Source organism: Cupressus sempervirens, chromosome 3 (assembly GCF_028749045.1).
Source record: "Cupressus sempervirens isolate cs-2001-9-10 chromosome 3, ASM2874904v1, whole genome shotgun sequence".
NCBI classification, from domain to species: domain Eukaryota; kingdom Viridiplantae; phylum Streptophyta; class Pinopsida; order Cupressales; family Cupressaceae; genus Cupressus; species Cupressus sempervirens.
In genome coordinates, this window is record NC_143120.1 from 1,041,739,780 (window position 1) to 1,041,763,625 (window position 23,846).

The 23,846-nt window shown below is 37.7% G+C and overlaps 1 protein-coding gene across 6 annotated transcripts in view; it reads left to right on the forward strand.

Annotated features, from left to right (window-relative positions):
• The window catches only part of LOC149570287 (D-aminoacid aminotransferase-like PLP-dependent enzymes superfamily protein), a 137,528-nt gene that overhangs the window by 40,662 nt on the left and 73,020 nt on the right, over positions 1-23,846 (forward strand). For all 6 annotated transcript variants that reach the window (XR_016362914.1, XR_016362913.1, XR_016362912.1 and 3 more), the window contains exon 4: positions 3,254-3,381. Coding sequence is in view for 2 of the 6 variants with exons in the window: in XM_089822922.1 (XP_089679048.1) it covers positions 3,254-3,381 (128 nt within the window). In the remaining 4 variants the exon portion in view is untranslated. The remainder of the gene's footprint in view (positions 1-3,253; positions 3,382-23,846) is intronic.

Here is a 23,846-nt window from a genome sequence, read left to right on the forward strand (position 1 = left end):
TTCAAAATTAATTACACAAGGAGATCAATTCACTTCACCAAGCTCTCAATATGGAACCCAACATTGGTGCGCTTGGAGATACTTGAAAAGAATCTTACAAATATAATTGTCGATGGTGGGTTTGGTGTATATTTTCTTCCCAAGGAAACTTGTATAATTATACTTAAGCAAACAATTTTGAAATAGTAGTCTTGTTTGAAATATGAAACAAAATTGCTCCATTACTCATTTCATTGACATGGAAGACCAAATAGTACTTTTTTTAAATTTAATTTTTGTAGAAGCTATAGAGATTAGTGGAGAGAAAAGATGACAAAATGAAAAGAAGCAACCATATAATGTCAAGAAAACTTGGTCAAATGATGTTCAAAAAGTTGAATAGTTTATTTGTGTTGTCAAGAAAACTTGGTCAAATGATGTTCAAAAAGTTGAATAGTTTATCTATGTTAGACTAAGTACATGATTTGCAATTAACAATTTATTCTTGAGGTTTGAAGGCTATAGATATGTTTGAATTTGACATTCTATTATAGGTATTGGATTCAACCTAAGATTATGAAATCAATGAATGTACAACTCATAGGAATGAAGCTAAACAAATGTTTGATATAGAGTGATGATCCAATGAATACTTGTGCTAATGTATGTTGGAAGGGACCCAATCTTTTAATATGATATCAAAGCACGAGGACGATCAATGCAGGATTAAAAGTAAAATAACAATAAAGAAAAGTATTGAAGTGAAAAGGGATATAAAATTGTGTCTTTACATTGTACAATAAGGTGATTCTTTTGTTGTAGTTGTCCAAACTTGTATCATATGCTCTTCTCTAAATTTTAAATTTGGTAGAGATATGGAATCATTTGTAATTTTGTATATCTTGGTAAGTAGGGAGTAAGCACATTCATGGTATATAGGAGTTTTGCATGAGGTTCTCCTAATTAGAATATTTTTGCGATGTCAATAGTCAAATTATTATTATTAAACCCTTTTCAGAGTCATTATCATTTAGATTTGGTTGTTTGTAGTTCATTTAGTTGTATGATTATTGAAAGGTACATTATTTTTAAAATTCTTTGTGCTTGGATATGTTAATGATCAAGATTTACAGCATAATAAATCCTTTCTAATTGTATTAAAGAAGTTGATGCATTGCTAGAGGCTCAACATTCATAGGGTCTCATTCCATAGTTTGTTGTGGATCACCTATGTGATGATTAGGTTCTAGTTGAACAAAGTAACATAAGCTTGAAAACAACTTTTCCCAAAGCCTTTTCAAAGTCAGTAACGCAAGCTTGAAGACCATCTTGTTAAAGCCTTTTCAGAGTCAAATTATCATTTAGATTTGGTTGTTTGTAGCTCATTTAGTTGTATGGTTATTGAAAGGTACATTATTTTAAAAATGCTTTTTTCTTTGGATATGTTGATGATCAAGGAATACATCATAAGTTATCCTTTCTAATTCTAATAAAGAAGTTGAGGCAAACTTAAAGTTCGCATTGGTAGAGGCTCAATATTCGTAGGATCTCATTCTATAATTTGTTGTGGAACACTCATGTGATTAATAGGTTCTAGTTGAACAAAGTAACATAAGCTTGAAAATCACTTTTCCCAAAGCCTTTTCAGAGTCAGTAACATAAGCTTGAAAATTATCTTGTTAAAGCTTTTTCAGAGTCAAATTATCCTTTAGATTTGGTTTTATTTAGTTCATTTAGTTGTATGGTTATTGAAAGGTACATTATTTTTAAAATGCTTTGCGCTTTGGATATGTTGATGGTCAAGGTATACATCATAAGTTATCCTTTCTAATTCTAATAAAGAAGTTGATGCAAACTTAAAGTTAGCATTGCTAGAGGCTCGACATTCATAGGATCTCTTTCCATATTTTGTTGTGGAACACTCAGGTGTTGAATAGGTTCTAGTTGAACAAAGTAACAAAAGCTTGAAAACCACTTTTCCCATACAGCCTCAACCTGATATTTGGAAAGTCTTACTTGATATAACTTGATTTGTTATTCTTGTTCTTTGCTTCTTGGTTGGGAATTTGAGTTCCTTTTTGGGAGGGATGATGCACTTAGTGTAAAATGACTTTGCAATGGTTCATTAATTTGTTTGTATCTATGTATGTTTTATTTATTAATTGGCCTGCGGTAGTTGTTACGGGTCAATTGTTTGTATCTCTTGATGGTTGTGTTTTTCTTGGCAATCATTATATGCTTCAGTAGGCTTCCCATAGTGAAAGAAAGTAAGTTGAACTTTGATCCTCCTTGGTCGACTTTTGTTTAAGTACTTCACATGAATAAAGATATACTTCTACTTTATTTTCTATGTATTTTTATTTATATACATTTATCAAACATGAGTAAGCATTGGTGCCATGACCTTGAAGGTGGGTCCAATTTGAGACTATCGTATAATTTATAATCTACATGTTTTGGTATTTATGATTTTGTGTTCGTCTTGCAATGTTAGTCATGTCATTTGGCGTGCTTTCTTAATGGTATTTTATAATGGTTTTTGTTTGAATGATGCTATATCAAATTTTTATGTTTGAATTGTCGAGTGAAAAACATTCCAACTCTAAGAAGAGCTTAGTTTGAAAATTATTCTTTGTTTCCATCATTTTTGTATGTTTTGCCTACTATATATTTTTCTTTATTTTTCTTGTGTATGTTCTTATATTAAAAGATTACTAAAACAAATTTAGCTCCCTTCACCCCAAAAAGAAAAATAGGCTATTAGTGGTACACTTAGATATCATTTGGATAATTTTTCTCTTAGTCTTTTGTTGTTTATATTTTAATATAAAAGACTTTGGTCTTGCACATTTGATCCTTTAGTATTCTTGTTTAAAGTATTGGAAGTCTTAAGTGCGTCAATCTGGAACTTTGGCATTTGATATTTATAACATAGTTTGAGTCATTGCCAGTGGTTATTTCCTTGTGTTGAAACTTTGTCTTCTAATTTTTAATTCATATATTTACGCTATGTAGGATTATTTATTTATCCTCTTCATAATTATTTTCTTATATTTGTCACATTATCTATAGTTTTGTTCGTGCAAAATTATATTATTTGCTTCATGTACTTGTTTATGTTATTTGTAATTATGCTATTTTGGTAGTGTTGAATTTTCAAAAACCAAAGAAAAAGGGTAAAGAGGATATCAATGGTAATTTACTATTTGCTTAATGCACTTATGTACTTGTTTATGTTATTTGTAATTATGCTATTTTGGAAGCGTGTTATCAGGAACCAAAGAAGGATGAAGAGGACATTGATGAAGATAGTGCTATTAGCAAGTGGACTGGATATGAAATCCATACAGCTCCAACTATTGACGGTGTGCTTCCAGGAGTAATTCGACAATTGGTTATAGAGTAAGTGGACACATAATTCAAGATAAAAACATCTGTATAAATTATTTGGCAAACTATTATCTAGTGGAAAACTTATTTTAGAAAAAATCTAGTGAGTACCAAATCTATGATTGGACCATGGGGAAAAGCTTTTAGTGGAAGTTATTATCAAATTTCAAACATATTTCAAAACCTAATAATAAATATTCCATGATTTTATAAATTATGAAAAAACAAGTGTTAAAGGCATAATGTAGGCATTCATTGTTATTGGGGAAAAGAAAATATCCACTTCCAAAATGTTTAAATTTTTCCCAGGTTCTTTTATGGACCATCAAAGGCTACTGTTAGAGTGCTTGATACTTCTGCATGTTTCTTCAACTATCCTATGTTTATATAGTGGGTAATCTTGCTGAGTTGTTGACTCATATATGTGTCACATTGTCAGGGAATCTTCATTCACCCACGTGTATGTCACATTCTTTGGAAGCATTTCCTATTATTAGCAAGTTATGTTTTAATTGGACTTCACGGAGTTTCACTCATTGATTCACTTAGTTGTCATATGCTAGCACTTTTGTAACATATTTCTTATAAACGCTCTTCTCATTCTCATGTTTAGAGGGGTTGAAGGAATGAGCCTATTTGCATTGTAATCTTCCTCTTGTGGATTATTTTTCCATGGTTTTCTCTTGTTAGGGTTTAGATGTAAATCTTATGATTTTTTTATGTTCCTTATTGCTATATCTTGCATGTATGTTAATTCTTGTGGATGATTAAGTATTGTAGTTGTGGATATTTAAGCTTTGGAAAAGTATAAGTTTGTTCCTTTACTGACCCCAATTCACCCCTAGGCCCCCACTTTGTATAATTGAGTGCTCATCATAAAAAAAAGCATAATTCTAGGTGGGGCATTTCTATATTAAGATTGCATCAATTTTCTCTCTTAGCGAGGATTTTGAGCCATAAGATAGATCTATGTAATATCAACATTTGTTGGTTCTCTAGTATTGTAGTTGGCTCTAACCTTCTCGATGAGCTTCAATTTTGTCGAGGGAGTTATTTGATGTTTCCAATGAGCTTAATTAGCCTAGATGACACTTATGCCACATTTTGAGGTGATTTCTGATCTCTAGCATGCTCTCCAAGAATTTTGGAAAGAGAATCTATTTATAGTAAGTTACCCAATCGGGTTCAATTCTTCATTATTGGTATAATTACAATGTAGTTAGATTTGATTTTGATGTTTTTTAGATATTTTCAACTTTCCGCAACTTGGGTGTATTAATGGCTTCATTTTAATTATTTTATCAAGCTTGGTCAAATTTTGTTAAAATATTTTAATAACATTGTAGTATGATAGCTCGTTGGAATGAGAATTGGAAGTTTCAATTGTTGGACACTAGTAAAGTGACTTTTAAGTGTTGAGAATGTTTAAATAATAGAATAACTCACTTTTTGGAATAAGAAGGTTTATTTGTTTTGTAAATTGATTCTAATTATAATTTTTGGGAAGGTTATAGAAAGGGGTTTGTGAGCTCATTTGTAATTATGCAGATGATTATTTTCTTTTGATGAAACCCTTTTGTGGGATTGAACTTGGTTCATCTCGGCCTAATCTCTCTTAGAGAAGATTAACCGTGGTCATGAAAGATCTTCCTTGGTTAATAGGGTAAGATTCATTCAAGGTCTTAGTTTGCGTTGAAGGAGATTGACAGGTTTAACGATTGAATTTTTGCAAATTTGCAAAATCTTGTTCCAAGGCAGATTTCATAGTTGTGCAGTTTTGCAGTTTGTTTACTTCACGAAGCTACCAAATTTATAAATACAAGAGGCTGTACCATTTTCCTTAAATCTACCATATGAATCCAAAGAAAAAGGGGCAGTATGTATGTAGAAGGTTTAATAGCCTTTATAATTACTGACATTAGATTTCCACAATCCATTATACTGATATTTTTCTGTTTCTAGATTCAATTGTGTTAGCCTTTATAATGTGACTTTTGTAGGAAGTCAAATCTTGTTTCGAAGGCTTAAAGCCTTTTTGAAAACTTGCAGCAGCTATGAGGCTTTCAAAAAACAAGCTGCAGCAGGATAAAGGAGAAGTACATGGTTTTGAAAGATTTTGTTGCAGCTAACAAACAAAGTATAGACTGCTGTACATCCTTCATAAGTGCAATACCAATTCAGGAGACTAACAAGAGGATGGTATGGCACTAGACAAAGGTTTCCAAGCTTAGTTCAAAGCTGCCACAGCTTACCATTTTAAAGTGGCCTACATTTGGAAAATTGCCATACAGCTTAAGGGGAAATTAAGAATCAAGGAGAGGTTTTGGCGTGGATTTTTGACCAGAAAACAACAGATTAGCAAGTAATACGAGCACCTCAAACAGGTTATCATTTGGAAAACAAAACATTGATGATTTATTGATGTCAATACTGTTATTTTTAAATTCTGAGCATATCAATTGTATCAAAGCAATAGTTGTGAGTTGAACAATTGTTTACTGTTTTTTGGAATGTTTATGTCGTGCAAATTGTTCCACACAATATTTGTGATGCGTACTTGGAGAAAGTTATAAAGAAATAGTTTCAAAGTCTAGAGTGGACATTAAAATATGTGTATGGTGTCAAATTATCAATAAGTGAAGCTATTGTAATAATTCCAATGTGTAAACTAGATATCACCCATTGGAGATTATGGTTTTATAGTTAGGGTTTAGATTATCAGGGAGGGAGAGCTTGGAGGTGGCCATAGTCTCCCCTAAGGTTTTGATCTAGTCCCCGATCCACAATTGGTTCAATGAGAAGATTGTTGGTTGTAATGGGTGATGGAATTCAATGGAGATCTTAGGATTAAGGTGCTATCTACCTTCAAAATTCAATGACATGGTTTCAACATTATTGGAAAGTGTCCGAAGGTTCCTAGGGTGTATTGTGAAAATATTTTGTAACATTGTTTTTGATTAATAAACAACAAGTTTTGAAGGGTCCTTGAAACCCTTTACAACAGATTACATGATAGATTTAAACATTAGAGCACCACAAACCAAAACAACAACTAAAAACGACAGGTTGGGCACTAGACAAAAGCCAACCAAATGAAAAGACAGCAAGGGACGAGCCCTTTGAAAGACAACAGACCAGACCAAACAAAAACCAATTATCCAAGGCACTTCAAAAGCTCAACAACTTCTAACTCTATCTTTTCCATTTCATCAACCACCTTCTTGATATCTTGGATCTCCCTAGTAGCAAATAGGTCCTTCTTCCTGGTATTGGCTCTGCTCCTTTTGCTAGGGCCAGACGAGGTATCCCTTGGAGAGTCCTTATCATCAGTAACCTGGATAGTGGCCTTATCATTAGTGGAACTCTCCAGCTTCCCTTAAAGGATCCTAAGATGATCAGTCGATCCCTTGAGAATCTTATAGCTCTGATCAGAAATATTCTTCAATGCATTCTCCATGCTAGCATACTTATTTTCCAACAGGTAATCCTGTCATTCATTCCCTTAAGATCAGCAACCTTCTCTTTCTCAATCAAGTCTGCATTGTCACCGACATCTAGGTTAATCCCATCAGCAGAGTCGTGCCCACAGCCGCAACGTCAAGGGTATCCATTTTGCTCTCCATGGCCCTAATCTTCAGATTAATGTCCTTAAACTCATGGAAAGACCACTTGATGACCTTGTACAAATCAAGCACACCATTTCTGGCAGTCAGCAAAACATCAAGGCCACGTTCCCCACTGGCATCACTCAAGATCAGCATCGAAGGATCAATGGATTCATCCAATTTTTTTGTAATATTGTTTCTCTATTGTTTCAAATACTTTCATAACGGGTGATGGGTTCCACTCGCAGCATTAAAGTTGCTCTGTGAACACAATTATTTAATATTGTTTAACCCACATGCGGATTCCTAGAATTAGACAATTAATGTTTTAGGAAATGGACAAATGAGTGACCTATAAGAATCTGACTTGGGGTTTGGAAGAGCAACAGGTGTCTCTTGGTATTTAATTATTTATTGGACTTTATGTAATGTTTATCTTGTAAGATTGGGCTCCCAAGCTGGAGGTGAGAGTATTGGAGTCAAAACTAGCACCTTTTTGACTTTTGTGGAGGTGATTGAAGGGTTCAATCACTTGGAATGAAGAGCCTTCTGTGGACAACTTTATTGGTGGTTTTGTAGCTCTTGCCATTCTATAAATTTGGCTCTTTGGATGTAGAATGTATGTAATGAAGAATAAATGAATGACAAATAGATTTGCAAAAACAAGGATGGAGATTGGGGGGGGTGCTTGGTGGGGGGGAGAAGCAGCATAACAAGGTTGTTCATAGGTACACAAGTTTCGCCATGTTGGAGGCAAAGAGGAGAATGAAAGTGAATATATTGTAATCACATTTATTTGTTGGTAATGAGTACTTGGCCTCTCTTCTTGGTGAATTTTCCCCTCCAAGGGTTCTCGACGTAAATCATGTGTAATTTGTTGTTTTTCATGTTGCTAAATCGTCTCTTATTGTTGTCATCTTATGGTGATGACATTCTTAATCTTTTTATTCTAAGTTCACATAAGAAAGGATTTTTAATCTGTTATTTGTTGTTGTTACTAGTTATATAGCTACAAAGTGGAACTATCTTTTTTATGCCTATTTGTTAATGAGAAGGGGGAAGCATAAGGAGGTTGTTCATAGGTACACAAGTTTTGCCATGTTGGAAGCAAAGAGGAGAATGAAAGTGAATATATTGTGATCACATTTATTTGTTGGTAATGAGTACTTGGCCTCTCTTCTTGGTGAATTTTCCCCTCTAAGGGTTCTCCACGTAAATCATGTGTAATGTGTTGTTCTTTTATGTTGCTGAATCGTCTCTTATTGTTGTCATCTTATTGTGATGATATTCTTAATCTTTTTGTTTTAAGTTCAGATAAGATAGGATTGTTAATCTGTTATTTGTTTTTGTTACTAGTTATATAGCTACAAAGTGGAACTATCTTTTTTATGCCTATTTGTTAATGAGAGTTTAAAACATTGTATTCCTAATTCATGGCATCAAGAAAAAAACTCCCTTATTTCCTTAAAAAAGCTGCTGGTTACTATTGGGGTAAACCCCATGCAACCTTGCTCGTCTTAGATAAGCAATGGTGGCTATAGGATGGCGTAGTTGTAAGGTGTATCCCCCTTGGCTTGTGAGGAACTAGGGGCTCTTTGCCTTATGTAATTAAGGGTTAACCTTTCTTTATTAGCTATATAGGTGTTGATGTTAACATTGCAACAATTGTATGACTTGTGTGTAAAAGAACTCCAAAATTTTGTACTAGGTTCATGTTGGCATGACTGAGAAGGACAAGAATGTCCTTTCACTTGATTTCTATGTAGTAATGAGCAACAATTAAACACAAATAGTATGATGACTGTTAGAGCATAAGAAATTTTATCTGCAAACCTCTTAGACTTCCCAAAACATTTCCTAGAACAAATTTTATCGAATTTTATATCAATTTATAGGTTTATGGGCCTTTCGAGCTCAAAAACTTGTGATGGTCAACCTTTTTTATTTTATTGTGATAAAAAATAAAATCCAAAACTTCAAACTAATTGGGACATATAATATTGCATTAATTGTTTTTTTCTCCTTATTTATATGACAACTTCTTGTTTATATGACTCTAATTTCAGCTCCCTAATTTCTATTATTTGTATCTTTTCTCCTTAATGTTTGCTTCTTATAATCATCTTAATGGTTGTTTTTTGAGATCAATGACAATATTACAACAATCTCCCCCTTTGTCATTGATGGCAAATTTAAAATCAAATAATCTTTGGAGTGCAATTGGATTTTACAACTCCCCTTGATTGATATGCTCCCCTAATTCAACTTCTCCCCATTGACATCAATGGCAAGGGGTATTTGGGAATAGTTCCTGCTGAACTAAAGTAACGTGACTCGTGTTTACCACATAGGGTAAGAAGTTCAACACAAGTATAACACGATTCAATTCCGAACAGGTACTTTATTCATGTATGCACTTGCAAATTACAATGACTACAATGATCTTTGAATACAATGATGATTCCAAAGTCCATCTCGGATGTGTACATATACCTTTCCGAAGGGGTGACTAAAGCGTCACGTGCCCATTCGGATACTACTCTACCTGTCGGCTACATTATACATTTTACCAACAACATCATCCCCCCCAAAAAGAAAGGTCGTCTCTGGACGACAATACAACAAAATTCATTAACAAAATTTTCTAACGCAATACATCAATGCATAAGTACTAGACAGAGGGATGTGTCCCTAGTGTAGTGGTCGTCCGCGTCCGTAACTCGTTCACCTCTGCCCTTAGCTTGTAGACCTGTTCTCCTCTGAAGATGTTTCCTCTCGGCCACTATCTGTGTCGCCACCATCCGGCCTTGGTCACTTCTGCCCTATTGTTTTGGCGCCGAGAGTATCCAAGTGCTTCCACTGCATTATAGGTGGTTCACCAGGCGCAAGTGGTCTCGATTTTGCCTCCAGGGCATCATTCGGGATCAACCGCGTCGTCGCATCCAAAAATAGACCAATAGCATAATGTGGCATATAGAACATTTTGTGCTGCAGTGTCATAAACTCTGACATCCACTCAGCCAATAGTGCTGCCTAGTCATAAACTCTGCCGTGCAAGATTCCGTTCATCATGGCTACGTGTGGAAACGAGATATCTGAAGCGCGGCTCGAACCTGTGAGACGACTTTTAACTATGTCCATCAAACAACGCCAATGCCCCTCTTGGATATTAGATTTCTTTAGTCCTCTGCCTTTGGACATGACTGAAAGAGCCTCCTGTTCTACCTGCGACAGGTCTCCGCACACAAGCTATATCAATTTCATCTTCACTTCCTGGCTTAACTTCTTCGGCTTGCTTTCTATTTTTCTCCCACCCTGAGCATGACCAGGTATGCCAAATACTCGTGTAAAATCTGCCAGTCTAAATGATACCGTTAACTTGCAACCAAGATATTCAAATCTTCTGCTTCTAGAGAACCTGTCATATGTTTCAATCATAATGCGCAAAAACCCCTCGTAGTCTCTGATGCAAAATACAGGCATTTGCACTACCCATTCAACCTGTGCTCTTCGGATACTAGCCTTCACCTGGTGGTTGTCTGGGGTCTTCTGCCACCATTTTCGGCACTCTGCACCATTTAACCCTTCGAATGTGATACTCTGTACTGTAGGAATTTCTCCTTGCTGCCTGGTTTGCTTGGCTTTCTTACTTGCGCCTGCACTAGTGGTTCCTGTATATATCCCTCTTGCTACACGAATTCCCGACGGTAGTGTCTTCGAGTTCTTATTCATGTCCTCGTCCAGTTTTCTCTTCCAAGTCCTCTTTCCAGCTGACTCCATATCGTTACTTCGTCTTTTGTGAATAAATGTCACACCGTTATGGCAGTTACTTTCCACAATTTTTTTGGCTTTCGTACTGTACGGCTTCTTAATTCCAGCCTCCGTAGTGATGGTATGGCTTCCTTGAAACTTCCCAATACGGCTCTAAAAGAATTTCTTTTGATCTTGCTTGAAAATGCTCTAATGTTTTTCAATCCTTAAGATATCCTCCCTCCTATATTTTCATCTGCTTCAAATCCCTTCTTGTGTACGGTCCTTGTAATATATATTTTTTAATTTTCTCCAGCCGTTCGTACGTTTGATCTCTCCAAGGAATTTATCTCCAGCCGTACTGTCTCTCCTCCTTATCTGACTGGGGTTAGTTGTTGACTGCTGTTGTACGTGTGATCTTTGGTATGCTGAAGCCCTTCTTTGCATCGGCTCTATTCGGGTCACTTACACAAAACGGTGTACGGTCACTTTCTTTCTTGGCACCGTACTGTCTTATTATCGTACGGATTTACTTTCGCTGTTCTCTCCATCTGAGAACTTTCTTAAAACATGAACCACAAGCCGTACGATCTCCAATTACCAATTGCTACCCATGCCGTACCGTCTCCAATGACCAATTGCTCTTCTATCACTGTACGGTAATGTTCCTCAGGCCATACGGTCTCCTATTTAGCTTTCCTGTCTCCTAGGGGCCATACGGTCTTTTATTTAACTTCCCTATGTTTTGTTCTGATCATACGGTCTTCTTTATTATCTCCCAAAGGCCGTACGGTCTTCCTCTTCTATGCTGGTCTGACCGTACGGTCTTCCTAACTTTGGATATTGTTGTATCGCCTTTTTAATATTTATTTATTTTGTTTATTTTTTATTTTTATTTCTTTCCTTTCACCCAGCTTGAGCCCGTACGGTCATGAAGGTGGGCCGTACGGTCTTAAATCCTAGTCCTCAAAGACTCCTGTTGCCAATTTTACTAACTCCTTTTATTATTGTTTTGTTTCTTTATTAATATTTTGCTATTTTGCTCCCTTTTTCATCATATTTACTTATCTCTTTTCTAATAAAAGTCCTCTGGGCCGTACGGTCATGTAAACTGCTTCCCTTTTTCTTTTTTCCTAGGCCGTACGGCCTTTTGCTTTTCTTCGTGCTTTTCTATGTAATCTCGGCTAAGGCCCTCCTGTAGACTTCTGTCCCCATTACCTCTTTATACATTTATTTTATACTTCATTTTAGCAACTCATGCTTTTCCAACTTCAGTTTATTATTTCATATTTAAAACTATATTTGATTTTAATATTATACATATATACACTATTTACAGACATTTTCTTCGTTCACTTATTTGTCTGCGGGGGATCCTTCTTTTCCTTGTATATTTTCAACTTTGATCCATTTACGGCATCTGGAATTTCTTTTCCGTCCAGTGTCCATAATTTAATTGCTCCGTTATATCCAACTTCCCGTATCTTGTACGGTCCAACCCATTTAACTTTGAATTTTTCAGGCCTTATTTCATTTCGTCCATTATACTTCAATACTAACTGACCGGGTTGAAAGTTGTTCAATTTTAGGTGCTTGTCATGCCACGCCTTCCTCCTTGTTTGTGTGACTTCGATGGCCCACTGCGCCTACAACCGCCGCTCATCGAGTTTGTTCAGGTTATACAACCTCTCTCGTAAGCTCTCCATATCGCCTAGTTTATTCTTGATCGCTATCCTTAAACTTGGCACCATGAATTTTGTCGGCACCATTGCCTCCTGTCCGTACATTAGCTGAAACGGGGTATGTCCTGTAGTTACTTTATACAAAGTGCGGTACGCCCATAAAGCAAATGGTAAGTTCTCTTCCCAGTCTTCTCCCTCAACTGCACAGGATTTATAAATCACTCCTACCAGAATCTTGTTCGTTGCTTCTACCTGTCCGTTAGCTCTTGGGTAGTACGGGCTCGACAATGAATGGTAAATTTTGAAATCAGTAGTGAGTACTCTAATTACATGGTTAACAAAATGTCCCCCACGATCACTCGTCAACTGGAGTGGGATCCTGTACCTTGTAATAATTTGTTCATATAAAAATTTTGCTGTGCTGACTGCAGAATTGTCTGGTAACGCGCGTGCCTCCACCCATTTAGTTAAGTACTCCGTTGCTACCACGATGTATCGGCACCTTGTTTTGCTCACCTTCAGTGGTCCGATAAAATCCAATCCCCACCTCTCAAACAGTTCCTGTGCATGAGAGGGATTCAAAGGCATAAAATCTCTCTTCAATGGTTTTCCAGCCCGTTGGCATGTATCACACTCAATGACCCATTCCCTGGCGTCGTTGTATACAGTCGGCCACCATAGTCTTGCCAAAAGTATCTTCTGTGCAGTAGTATCCGGCCCCATGTGTCCTCCCGCTGGGCCTTCGTGTGCTTCCGTCAGTACTTTCGGAATTTCCTCCTCGAGGACACACCGTCTTAGAATCTGATCTGGTCCCATTTTATATAGTAGGCCATCAATTAACTCAAATGTCTGGCTTCTCAATACCAATTTTCGTCTTTCGTTTGGTGACATGTCGCTTGGAAACTGCCTCGTCGATAGATATTCTCCAATGTGTGTGTACCAGGCTGATAGTACTGTAACATGAAAAAGTTGCGCATTTGGAAAATCATCATTAACTCCTTCAGGTGGCTCCCCCGATTTTATTCTTGATAGGTGATCTGCACTCACATGACTCTTCCCTGGCCGTACCACGATCTTAAATGTGAACTCCTGTAATAATAACAACCATCGGCTTATTCTTCCTTGAATAATCAGCTTATTGACCAAGTAGAGTAACGCCTGATGATCTACATAGAACACAAATGGAGTGGCCAACAAGTAGTGTCTAAACTTTTGTACTGCATATACCATCCCCAACGCTTCTTGCTCTGTGGTACTGTAATTTCTCTCTGCTTTCGACAACAATCTGCTTGCAAAGTACATTGGATGGTCCAACCCGTGGTCGCCAGTCTACGCCAGTGTTGCTCCGATGGCATAATTTGAGGCATCTACATGGACATGAAATTCCTTATCCCAATTCGGATAGGCCAAAATCGGAGCCGTAGCCAACCTTGTCTTCAATCCGTCAAAGGCTTCGTTCTACTCAGCCTCCCATCTGTAAGGTTCACCCTTGCAGGTGAGTTTGTCCAGTGGATAAGAAAATTTTGCATACTTTTTGATAAATCTTCGATAATAACCGATGTGCCCCAAAAACGACTTCACTTCCGACACATCCGTCGAGGGTGGCATCTCTAAGATCACTTGGACCTTGTCTGGGTCCGTCGTCAGTCCTTCTTTACAAACTATATGCCCAAGCAGCTTCCCCTGCAGCACCATGAACCTGCACTTCTTCGGGTTCAATGCTAATCTTGCTCTCCTGCACCTCTCCATACACTCTCCTAACGCCGTTATGTGTTTGTCTTCTGTGCTAAAAATTGACCAATCATCTAAAAATGCCTTAAAATTTCCAACAGACATCTTATCAAATATATACAGGATAATCCTTTGGACAGTCACCGGAGCATTACATAATCCGAACGGCATCCTGTTATATGCATATACTCCATCCTTGACAATGAATGTCGTTTTTAATTTATCCTCCTCAGTGATGGATATCTGATTATACCCCGAGAATCCGTCCATGAATGAATAAATTTCATGCCCCGCTACTTCCTCCAAAATGCTATCTGTAAACGGTATCGGAAACGGGTCTTTAATTGTCACGGCATTCAGACATCGAAAATCCACACATTCTTATCTGTGTCGTATCCTCTTTCAAGGATATCACGATCGATGATACCCACTCACTTGTTTGCACTTTAAAGATGATACCCGCCTCTAGCATCCTGTCAATCTCTTCCGTGACCCGTGCTGCATAGTTTTTGTTCATTCAGTACGGTCTCTTCCGTACTGGTACTGCGCCTTCGATTAATGGTATCCAATGGACACATAGTTCTGGTGGTACCTCTTTCAAGTCCTTATACGTCCAAGCAAAAACATCCTTGTATTCCATAAATATTTTGAATGCTGCTGCCTTTAATATTGGGTTCCAATCATCTCCTACAAGAATGTTCTTCGGATTTTCCTCATCACCCAAGTTCATTGCTTTTACTGTCGGCTCTTCATATTTTATTAGTTTATCTTTACTGAATGTATGGATAGGTGTTTCATCCACCTGCGCTTCCCCCTCCTTCAGTTCACTGTACTCCTTCGGAAACTCTTGGCCTTCTTTTCCCTCCTCGACACTCAAAATTTTGCAGCTCGGAAAGACCTCATAGTCTTCCATTTGCCAATGCAACAGTCCATTCACGGAGTCTAAGTCGTCATCAGTTGAGCCTCCTTCTAGTCTCAATACCCCTTCATCATCTGGTTCCATCCTTCTTTTCCCTTCGTCGTCACTCTCGCCATCACCTTCTGAGTCCGACGACGCGGCTTCTTCTCCTACCATCTGTGTATGCAAATCGATTATAAATCTCCTACCTCCCTTCTCCATTGACAGGGTGTTCCTTTTCCAATCATGCTTTACCTTAGCTTGCACCAACCACCCTCGTCCTAAGATGGCGTCATACCCTCTTCTCTTTAATGGAATGACTACAAAATCCAACAAAAATGGTTGTGTCCCAATTGTTACCGGCTGCGCCATCAGAGTGCCCAAGGGTTTTATTCCATGTTGGTCTGCTGTAAGTAACTGAAAGGTGGGTGGCCATAGTGTTGGTTGTCCTAGTTTTTTCTAGATATCTTTCGGCGTCACATTCACTCCCGATCCTCCATCTACTATTGTATCTATTAACACCGTACCCAGAATGCCCATCTCCACTACTGCTGGATGTCTGCTTGTTGTCAGTGCTAGTAACATCGGATCTATTGCTGCCGCCGAGGTTGTTTCCTTGCTATTCTTTGTTTCCTCCTGGCCATCCTGTGCTTCTTCCATTGCTCTCGGGAATGGTGTCATATTTATAATGGCCATACGCAACTGTGGCATGGTAATAAGAAGATCATTTAATTTAACTGGTACCTCCATTTGCATTATCTGTTTCACCATACTTTGTTCTGTCAAGTTTCTTTTCGGAGTTACAGTAGTGTCTTTTATTTGTGACTTCTCTGCTATCATCTGCTTTTCTATCTCCGTTCAGGCTTTCTGTAACCTCTCCTTTTCTTCTTCCGCATTCGGATATTTTGCCTTCCTTGCCTGCTCCCATGTGATCGCCAACACGTTCTCGTTACTTGTTTCAATACTTAATAAATTTACACTTTGTTTAGGACATTTCGAATCTTCATGGTCCCCTAGACCACACCATCTGCACAGTAGCTGGGGCGCCTCTTTCGTAGTACAGTCCCTCGCAAAGTGACCCCAAAGATTACATGCCCGACACTGTATCATCAGCCTTCCACTTGCATCATATTGTATTCTACTTCGGCCTCCATTGTTGTTGTTATTGCTTCTGCCCCTTTCGCGTCTATTGTTATTTCTATATCCACCTGAAGTTGCATCATTGCTCGCGTTATTGCTATTGTTCGACGCTTCCTGTGTGAGTAACACCTGTTGGTGTCCTTTTGCTTTCAAGTTAAACGGGCACTTTCAGGGAATGCCCCGCCACCTGGCAGATGTCACAAAATTGCTTCTTTGGGCATGAACCCTTCGTATGTCCGTCCTCCTTGCAATCTGTACACCACAGTTCTCCTTTTACTGTATCTGGATTCTTTTTCAAATTTTTGAATTCTTTCATCATCCGTAGCATGTCTTTCTATAGCGCTTTCACCTTCTTGTTTGATTCCTCATCACTACTACTACTCTCCGAGGATGAGTCATCTGAATCAGAGGACTTATGCTTTTTCTTCTTACTCGTCTTCTGTTCACTTTCCAAATCCATAGCGCGAGTATACGCATCGGTGTACGATGCCGGTGGTACAATTTTCATTTTCTTTTTAAGAGCCGGTCGTAGCCCCTCCACGAACCACCGTTTTTTCAACCCATCCGTTGGTTGACTCTCCATCTTTCCGATCAATTCCTTTAGTCACCTGGCATAGGTTCGGACTATCTCATTCTTTCCTTGTTTGGTGCTGTAGATTTTTGCCACTATTTCATTATCATCTCGGAGTAGTCTGAATTCTGCGATAAATTCTTTTTTAACATTCTCCCATGTATTAAGTTTCTGAGGACTAGTGTCAGAAAACCAGTCTATCGCCACACCCCGTAGGGTCGCTGGAAATTGTCTTACCCAATCATCCTCATTTGTCACACCATTTGCCATCCATATGGTTTCACACGTTTTACAATGTCTGATAGGGTCTGCTGAATCATCACCGTGAAACTTGGGTAACTTTTCTTTAGGGCCAGCCATCGTTACTTGTCTTGGATTCTGAGGTACTTGTGTACCCGCGCTGTTCTGAGCTCCCGCGCTGTTCTGTGTTCTCGCGCTGTTTTGTACTCCCGCGCTGTTCTGTGCTCTCGTGCTGTTCTGGACTTCCGCGCTATTTTGTACAACAGTCTTGTTCCCAACAACCGCGTTGTCTGGTGACAAGTCTTCAAGTGATGTTCTATTCTCTGCTTGTATCCGCTCGTCTTGTGTATCAGGAACGAAGAGATTCCTCCACGCTCGTGCTCCCTCGGCACTCCGAGCCGTGCGAGTTGCTTCCCTTCCGTTCGGACACTCTCCCCTCGACGTATACAGGTTAAGGAATTCTTCCCTTGTTTCCTCCACCAAATTTAAGCGTTGTCGAGTTTCTTCTAGCAATTCCTCGGCACTCCTCAGCCTACTAGGTGAGTGCACTCCCTCCGTCTGTGCCTCTTCACCCCTTCAGTGCCCCTCGGCAATCTGCTGAAGTCTCTGTCTGCGTTTTGCTTGCTGTGTTAAAATTAAAATTTCTTTTGCTGTACTTAGTTCATTCTTATCTTTCACCTTATTCCGATCTTTGTTTGGCAAATTCGGCATCAATCTTCATATCATTCCTTTGTTCCAGGTACGTCTGGCAACGACGCCAAATGTTTACCGCATAGGGTAAGAAGTTCAACACAAGTATAACACGATTCAATTCCGAACAAGTACTTTATTCATGTATGCACTTGTAGATTACAATGACTACAATGATCTCCGAATACAATGATGATTCCAAAGTCCATCTCGGATGTGTACATATACCTTTCCGAAGGGGTGACTAAAGCGTCACGTGCCCGTTCGGATACTACTCTACCCATCGGCTACATTATACATTTTACCGACAACAACTCGCTGCGAGTCGGGTGAGTCATGCGAGTCAGCGAGCCACGACCACACAATTGAGTCATAATGACCCGTGACTCGCGAGCGACGAGTCAGGTGGCATGACTCGCCTGACTCGCGAGTCACATGGTGACTCGCCTGACTCGGGCAGCTCGACCCAGCCGCGGCAGCATGAAATCGGGTGGCCAAAAACAATAAAAAACTCATACTTTTTTAATGTTTTTTTCTTCTTTCTTCCTCTTATAACCCTAAAAGGGCTTCCATAACACTCTATTGTGAGAAGAAGAGAGAGAGAGAGAGGTAGAAGAGAAATAGAGTGTCCTTGTTTTACAACCAGCTGAAAGGAAGAGGAGAAAAGCTTGCATTTGTGACATTGGAGCTTGCATTTAGATCATTAAGGAGTTTATAGGAGATCTTCTCAACACTTCCCAAAGCACTTGAAAGAGGTAAGAGTTGATTTTTTAGATTTTGATGATTTTTTTTCTCTATGCTTATGGGTTTTTTGGATGAATTTTTTTTGTTTGTTTATGAGTTTTTTTTACTTTAGATCTTCATAAAATACAATTCTTAAATGGTAATATTTGGTCTAAAATGTCTTATTGCAGCAACCTTTACATTTTTCCTTACTCATAATGGCTCTTGGAGGTAAAAAACCCAAGCTCTCTAAAAGCAATAAAAAAGATGAGTGTTGGAAGTTCACCATAGACTTTCCGGGTAGAACTAGAACTCAAACAAAATGCCTATTTTGTAAAACCATTAATAGTGGGGGGATAAATAGATTAAAATACCATATTGCTAGCATACGTGGTCATGATACTAAGCCTAGTAGAGCTGCAACTGTTGAGGCTCAACGTTTTTGTTATGTAGCCTTGGAAAAATATGAACAAGAAAAGAAATTAAAAAAAAAACAATTAGAAGAGTTAGCTCAGATTGATTCTAGTTCCCTTCTACGCTCATGGTTCTTCCCTTCCCCCCTATCGTCTTAGTTCTTCTGCTAGTCGTACTTCTTCTACATCTATTCCTTGCACTGCTAGTGGTGTTGCGGCTGCTGCCCCTTCTAGTAGTACTGGCTTTACCTTTTGTCCTAGAGTCAGAAAATCTAGGTTGGACAATTTTTTTGTACCGCGTTCCACTCCTGGTGCACAACCCTCACTTGAGAGCTTGGGCTGGAATAGGGAGATACATGAAGCTGGAATAAGAGCAATTTGCAAGTTTTGAGATACCTTTGTAGTATTGTACTTATGTAATCGATGTATGTTTGACTTTTAACTTTAAGACTTTAAGTATGTGCATTATGATCAAATTATCTTCTACTTAATGATGTTATTGTGTCTTTAAGCTTTATTCAATAATGGGTACATGGAATGTTCTTTAAATCCTTAAAAATCTCAAAATTTTGAGATTTTTTCACTTTGCCGAGTCACCGCCGAGTCATTTTCGAGTCCGAGCCAGGTCCGAGTCACGTTACTTTGCGCTGAACACATGCTTTCTTGGAAGAACTTAGTGAATGGATGAGAGTGACATCACTTTCGATTTCTCCCTTAGGTACTCAAAGGCCTCTTCTTGAAGAGGCTTCTTGCAGATATTTGCTATCTGCCCATTAGTAGCAACATACTCCAACCTTATGTGCTACTCAAGTAGGTACTCCCTCAAGAAGTGATACTTAATCAAAATGTGCATTGTCCTAGAGTGCATGATTGGATTCTTTGATATGTTGAGCACTTTATCATAAAGTATTGGAACATGATGCTTTCACTCAATCTTAATATCTTTCAATGTTTGTTTCATCCATAGAACTTGTGTACAACATGCTTCTGCAACATATATTTGGCCTTAATAATAGATAGGGAAATTGATGCTTGACCCAAGGTATAAGACAATTGCCAAGAAAGAATGCACTTCCACTGTTGTTTTTTCTATCATCAGTGCTGCTAGCCCAATCCACGTTCACGTATGTTGTAAAATTGAAATCTTCACCTTTCATATGCCACAATCCAAAATCCATAGTCTCCTTAAAATATTCCAATATTCTCTTGATTTCGTGAACATGGCTTTCCTTTGGAGCTGCTTGAAATTGAGTCACTAAACCAACTGCTTGCATAATGTCGGGCCTCATAGTTGTTAGATGTAGCAAGTCTCCAGTCATGGAGATCCATTCAAAGATTGATTTGTTATAGTGGATTCACCAGCTTTGCTCAAGTTGTAACTAGTAACCATGGGAGAACCCACCAAATTATAATCCTCCATTCTAAACTTCAACATTTCCTGAACATATTTGGTTTAAGAAATGAGAATTTCTTTAACTGAATGGGAAATTTGCAAACCAAGAAAGAAATATAGCTCATCTATTATTGACATCTCAAATTCCTTCTTCATGTTTGAGGCAAAGCCTTGGCACATCTTATCACTATCACATCCAAAACTGATGTCATCAACATATATTGCAACAATCAATAATGTATCTCCTTCACTCTTGATATACAAATTGCTATCTATTGTTCCTCTTTTGAAGCCTTGCCTTTGTAAATATTTTCTAACCTTGAATACCAAGCCCTTGGGGCTTTCTTTAGTCCATAGAGAGCTTTCTTCAATCTACACACATAATCCCCATTCCCTAATAAAATGAATCCTTCAAGTTGTTTAATATACACTTTCAAGATTTTCATTGAAGAAAAATAATATACTGTCAATCTAATACTCCTTGAGGTTCTTGAAACTTGCAATATCTAGGAACATTCTAATGGCTTCTATTAGCCTGCATATGGACCCCCCAATTTAAAAATGCAAAATCCAACTTATTTTCCTATTCGTAAGGGTCAAGGATCAAGTATGTGTCTTTTCCTTATGATCTTTTACAAAAAGAATGCATTTCAAAGATGGTTATATTCAAGTCGAACCAGTTTCATCTGGGTTCAAAGTAATTCAATCTGGTTTAGTTGGCACAATCAGTTCAAGAACAAGCCTTGCACCAAGTTGAACTAGTTCAAACTAGTTCGAATGGTTTAAACAGGTTCAGTGAAAAAGTACAAAGTATAGATTGGTTCGTGCGAGTAAATGTGGGTTTAACATGGTTCAAATCAGTTTGAAGGGTTGAAAATGATTTAGCAGGTTCAAACTGGTTTAGCAGTTTCAAAATTGTACAACAGGTTGAATATGGTTCAGCAGGTTCAAAGTAGTTCAACAGTGCAAACTAGTTTAGCAGTTCAAAACAGTTCAAATAGTTCAAAGTAGTTCATATGGTTGGACAAGTACATGTAGGTACATTATGGTTCAAAATGGCCCATACATGTTGAACAAGGTTTGAAGAGTTCAGATTGGTTCAGACTAGTAAATAGTGGTTCATATGGTCTAAACAGGTTCATCAGTTCAGAGGTTCAGCTTCAAGGTTTTAAGTTCACAATTTCAAATTCAAAATTTCAAGCTATTTGAAGTTCTGTAATCTGCATGTTAAAAGTCATTCATGTTGGCAAAGGCTTTCTAGCAACACCCCATGTGCAAGAATGATATTTCCAAATCATTAACACTTTTAGCATTGTAAAAGTGGGTTGACATAGTTGAATCTTGCTGAAAATAGGAAATGGAAAACAAATATTAAATGAGCTACATGTATAATATGGATGAGCATATATGCATAGCTCGAGACATAGGAATCTAGCCTACAAATCAGTAAAGTGTCTAATGTGAGAGTGTTTATGCCATGACAAGGTAAAGTATGTCTAATGACATTGGGTTCTTATCTCAGCCTGGACTGATTAAATAGGTTGAAATCAATATGAACCTAATATGTATAAAGGGAATGAAATTTGATAGATATTCACTCTTTCATGCAACTAAAGTATTCACAATAATTTCCACATCCATATCACAACATGTTTTTTGGAGGGTTTGCAAATTCATGGACCTCAGATATAATTACATATGTAGAGAAGCATATTTACTTAAGTGTAAAGAAATTCCCAATAGCACAAAAGGCCAACCAATTATGATGGAGTCAAGTATCGTTCATTGCACCCAGGGACCGAGTGAGTGTATTCTATCTAATATGGTCATGCTCTCTCAATATCAACTAATAATGGTGGTGAAAGCAAGAGTAGCAAATACTAGTGCGAAAATTGCTAGCAGCAATAATACCATGCACAGTTGGACTGATGATTAACCAGTTTTTGGTATGAGAAATTTTATAAAGTTCTATCTCTTTAGAAGAGTTTCAAATATATCTGGAATTGAATCAAATCGCCTCTTAAGAGCAGCTCAAAATTCAAGTATGGGCATGAAGAATGTTCATGGTTTTCAATGCAACCAGCAACCACCAATTTGATGATGATAGAAAATCAGTCTCGGTGCAGGGGGCATAACTCACAATTCCACCGTTGGATGGAGCTGAATTTTGGATATGTTTTATAAATCCTAATTCCCCAGAGTCTCACCGAAGTGATTTTCAAAATTATTCCCAGTTTGAAAGTTATGGGTAATTGATTACGACACTGTCTATGATAGTCACAAATGCTGACACTACTTCATCACCAACAAAATGCCACCTCTCCATTACACAATTACACCTGTCCAAGAGCCCATGTGAAATTTTTTAAAGGGTATTTCAAAAGTAATCTATATCATATATCAATATGTTAGCAACCTTTGCAACACATGGTGGCCTATTAAAAACTTTGGGATAACTGTGGAGGCTGAGGTCGAGCTGTCAGTATTAATCGTTAGCATCACATTTTCTCATTATGCAATAATGTTTATAATTTGAATAACATTATAAACATTAGTATGGGATAGGTAAACGAGAAGGACATGAATTCAAGATTCAGTTATCGTAACTGAAGGGTTTTCTACTTGTGATTATTTATTGTAAAGATCTTTCAAGACAAAGGGTTCCAACTTCTTTCTCAGGAAGACTTTATGCTATAGGGGGGAGGAGGTTTTTCTTTCTGTCTTGTTTGTAATTGTAGTGGTAAAGAAATATTTTATTTTCCAGATTGTAATTTGTGAGGCAGGGACAATGAGATCTGTGTTATCTTGTTGTGTGTTCAGAGAAGGAAGATGTTTGCATATCAAATCCTTGAGTTTGAATATTTATCTTTTGACTGAGATCAATCTTTGAATTGATTCAGATTTTCTCTGAATTGAACTCTGTCTTACATTGCGTATGTGTTTATTACATGGTCTCTGAACCTTGATTATTCATGTACTTGGGAAGAATCTACATGTATTTCTCTCTTTGTTTTCTAATGTAATAGTCAGGTAACGGTCTTTGTGCCATTTATTGCTTGTTTCCAATCGTTTAGTTCTTTCGCTTCTATTCTGTGTTTGTGGGTAGATGTTCATGTTCCTTTATTGCTTTCGAATTAAAAGCATTCCTAAAATTCATATTTATCCAAACAAGGGAGTTGGACCTTAATTTCAAAATTCAGAGGGCGCTTATGTATTCAGATTGCTAAGCAACCCAACTGTTAGTTGCAGTTGTTTGTCTTCCTTGTTTGGGTATTAAGGAGTCATTTTAAGGTTATTTCATAAAAGACAAATCTGTTAACTAACAACTTCTAGTCTTGTAACAGGATCAAATGTTTCCTTGAAGTCTAGTCCTTCAACTTGTGCATAGCCTTTGCACACAAGCCTTTCTTTGCTCCTTGTGACTTCTCCATCTTCATTCAGCTTATTACGAAACACCCACTTGGTTCCAATAACATTCTTGTTCTTGGCTCTTGGTACAAGTTTCCAAGTCTCATTCTTTTCCATTTGATCCAATTCTTCCTCCATAGTCTTGATCTAGTATTTGTCTTCACTTGTTTTTGAAAAGTTCTTTGGCTCAATTTCAGAAAGCAAACACATATTTGCTGATTTTGTCGTATCTG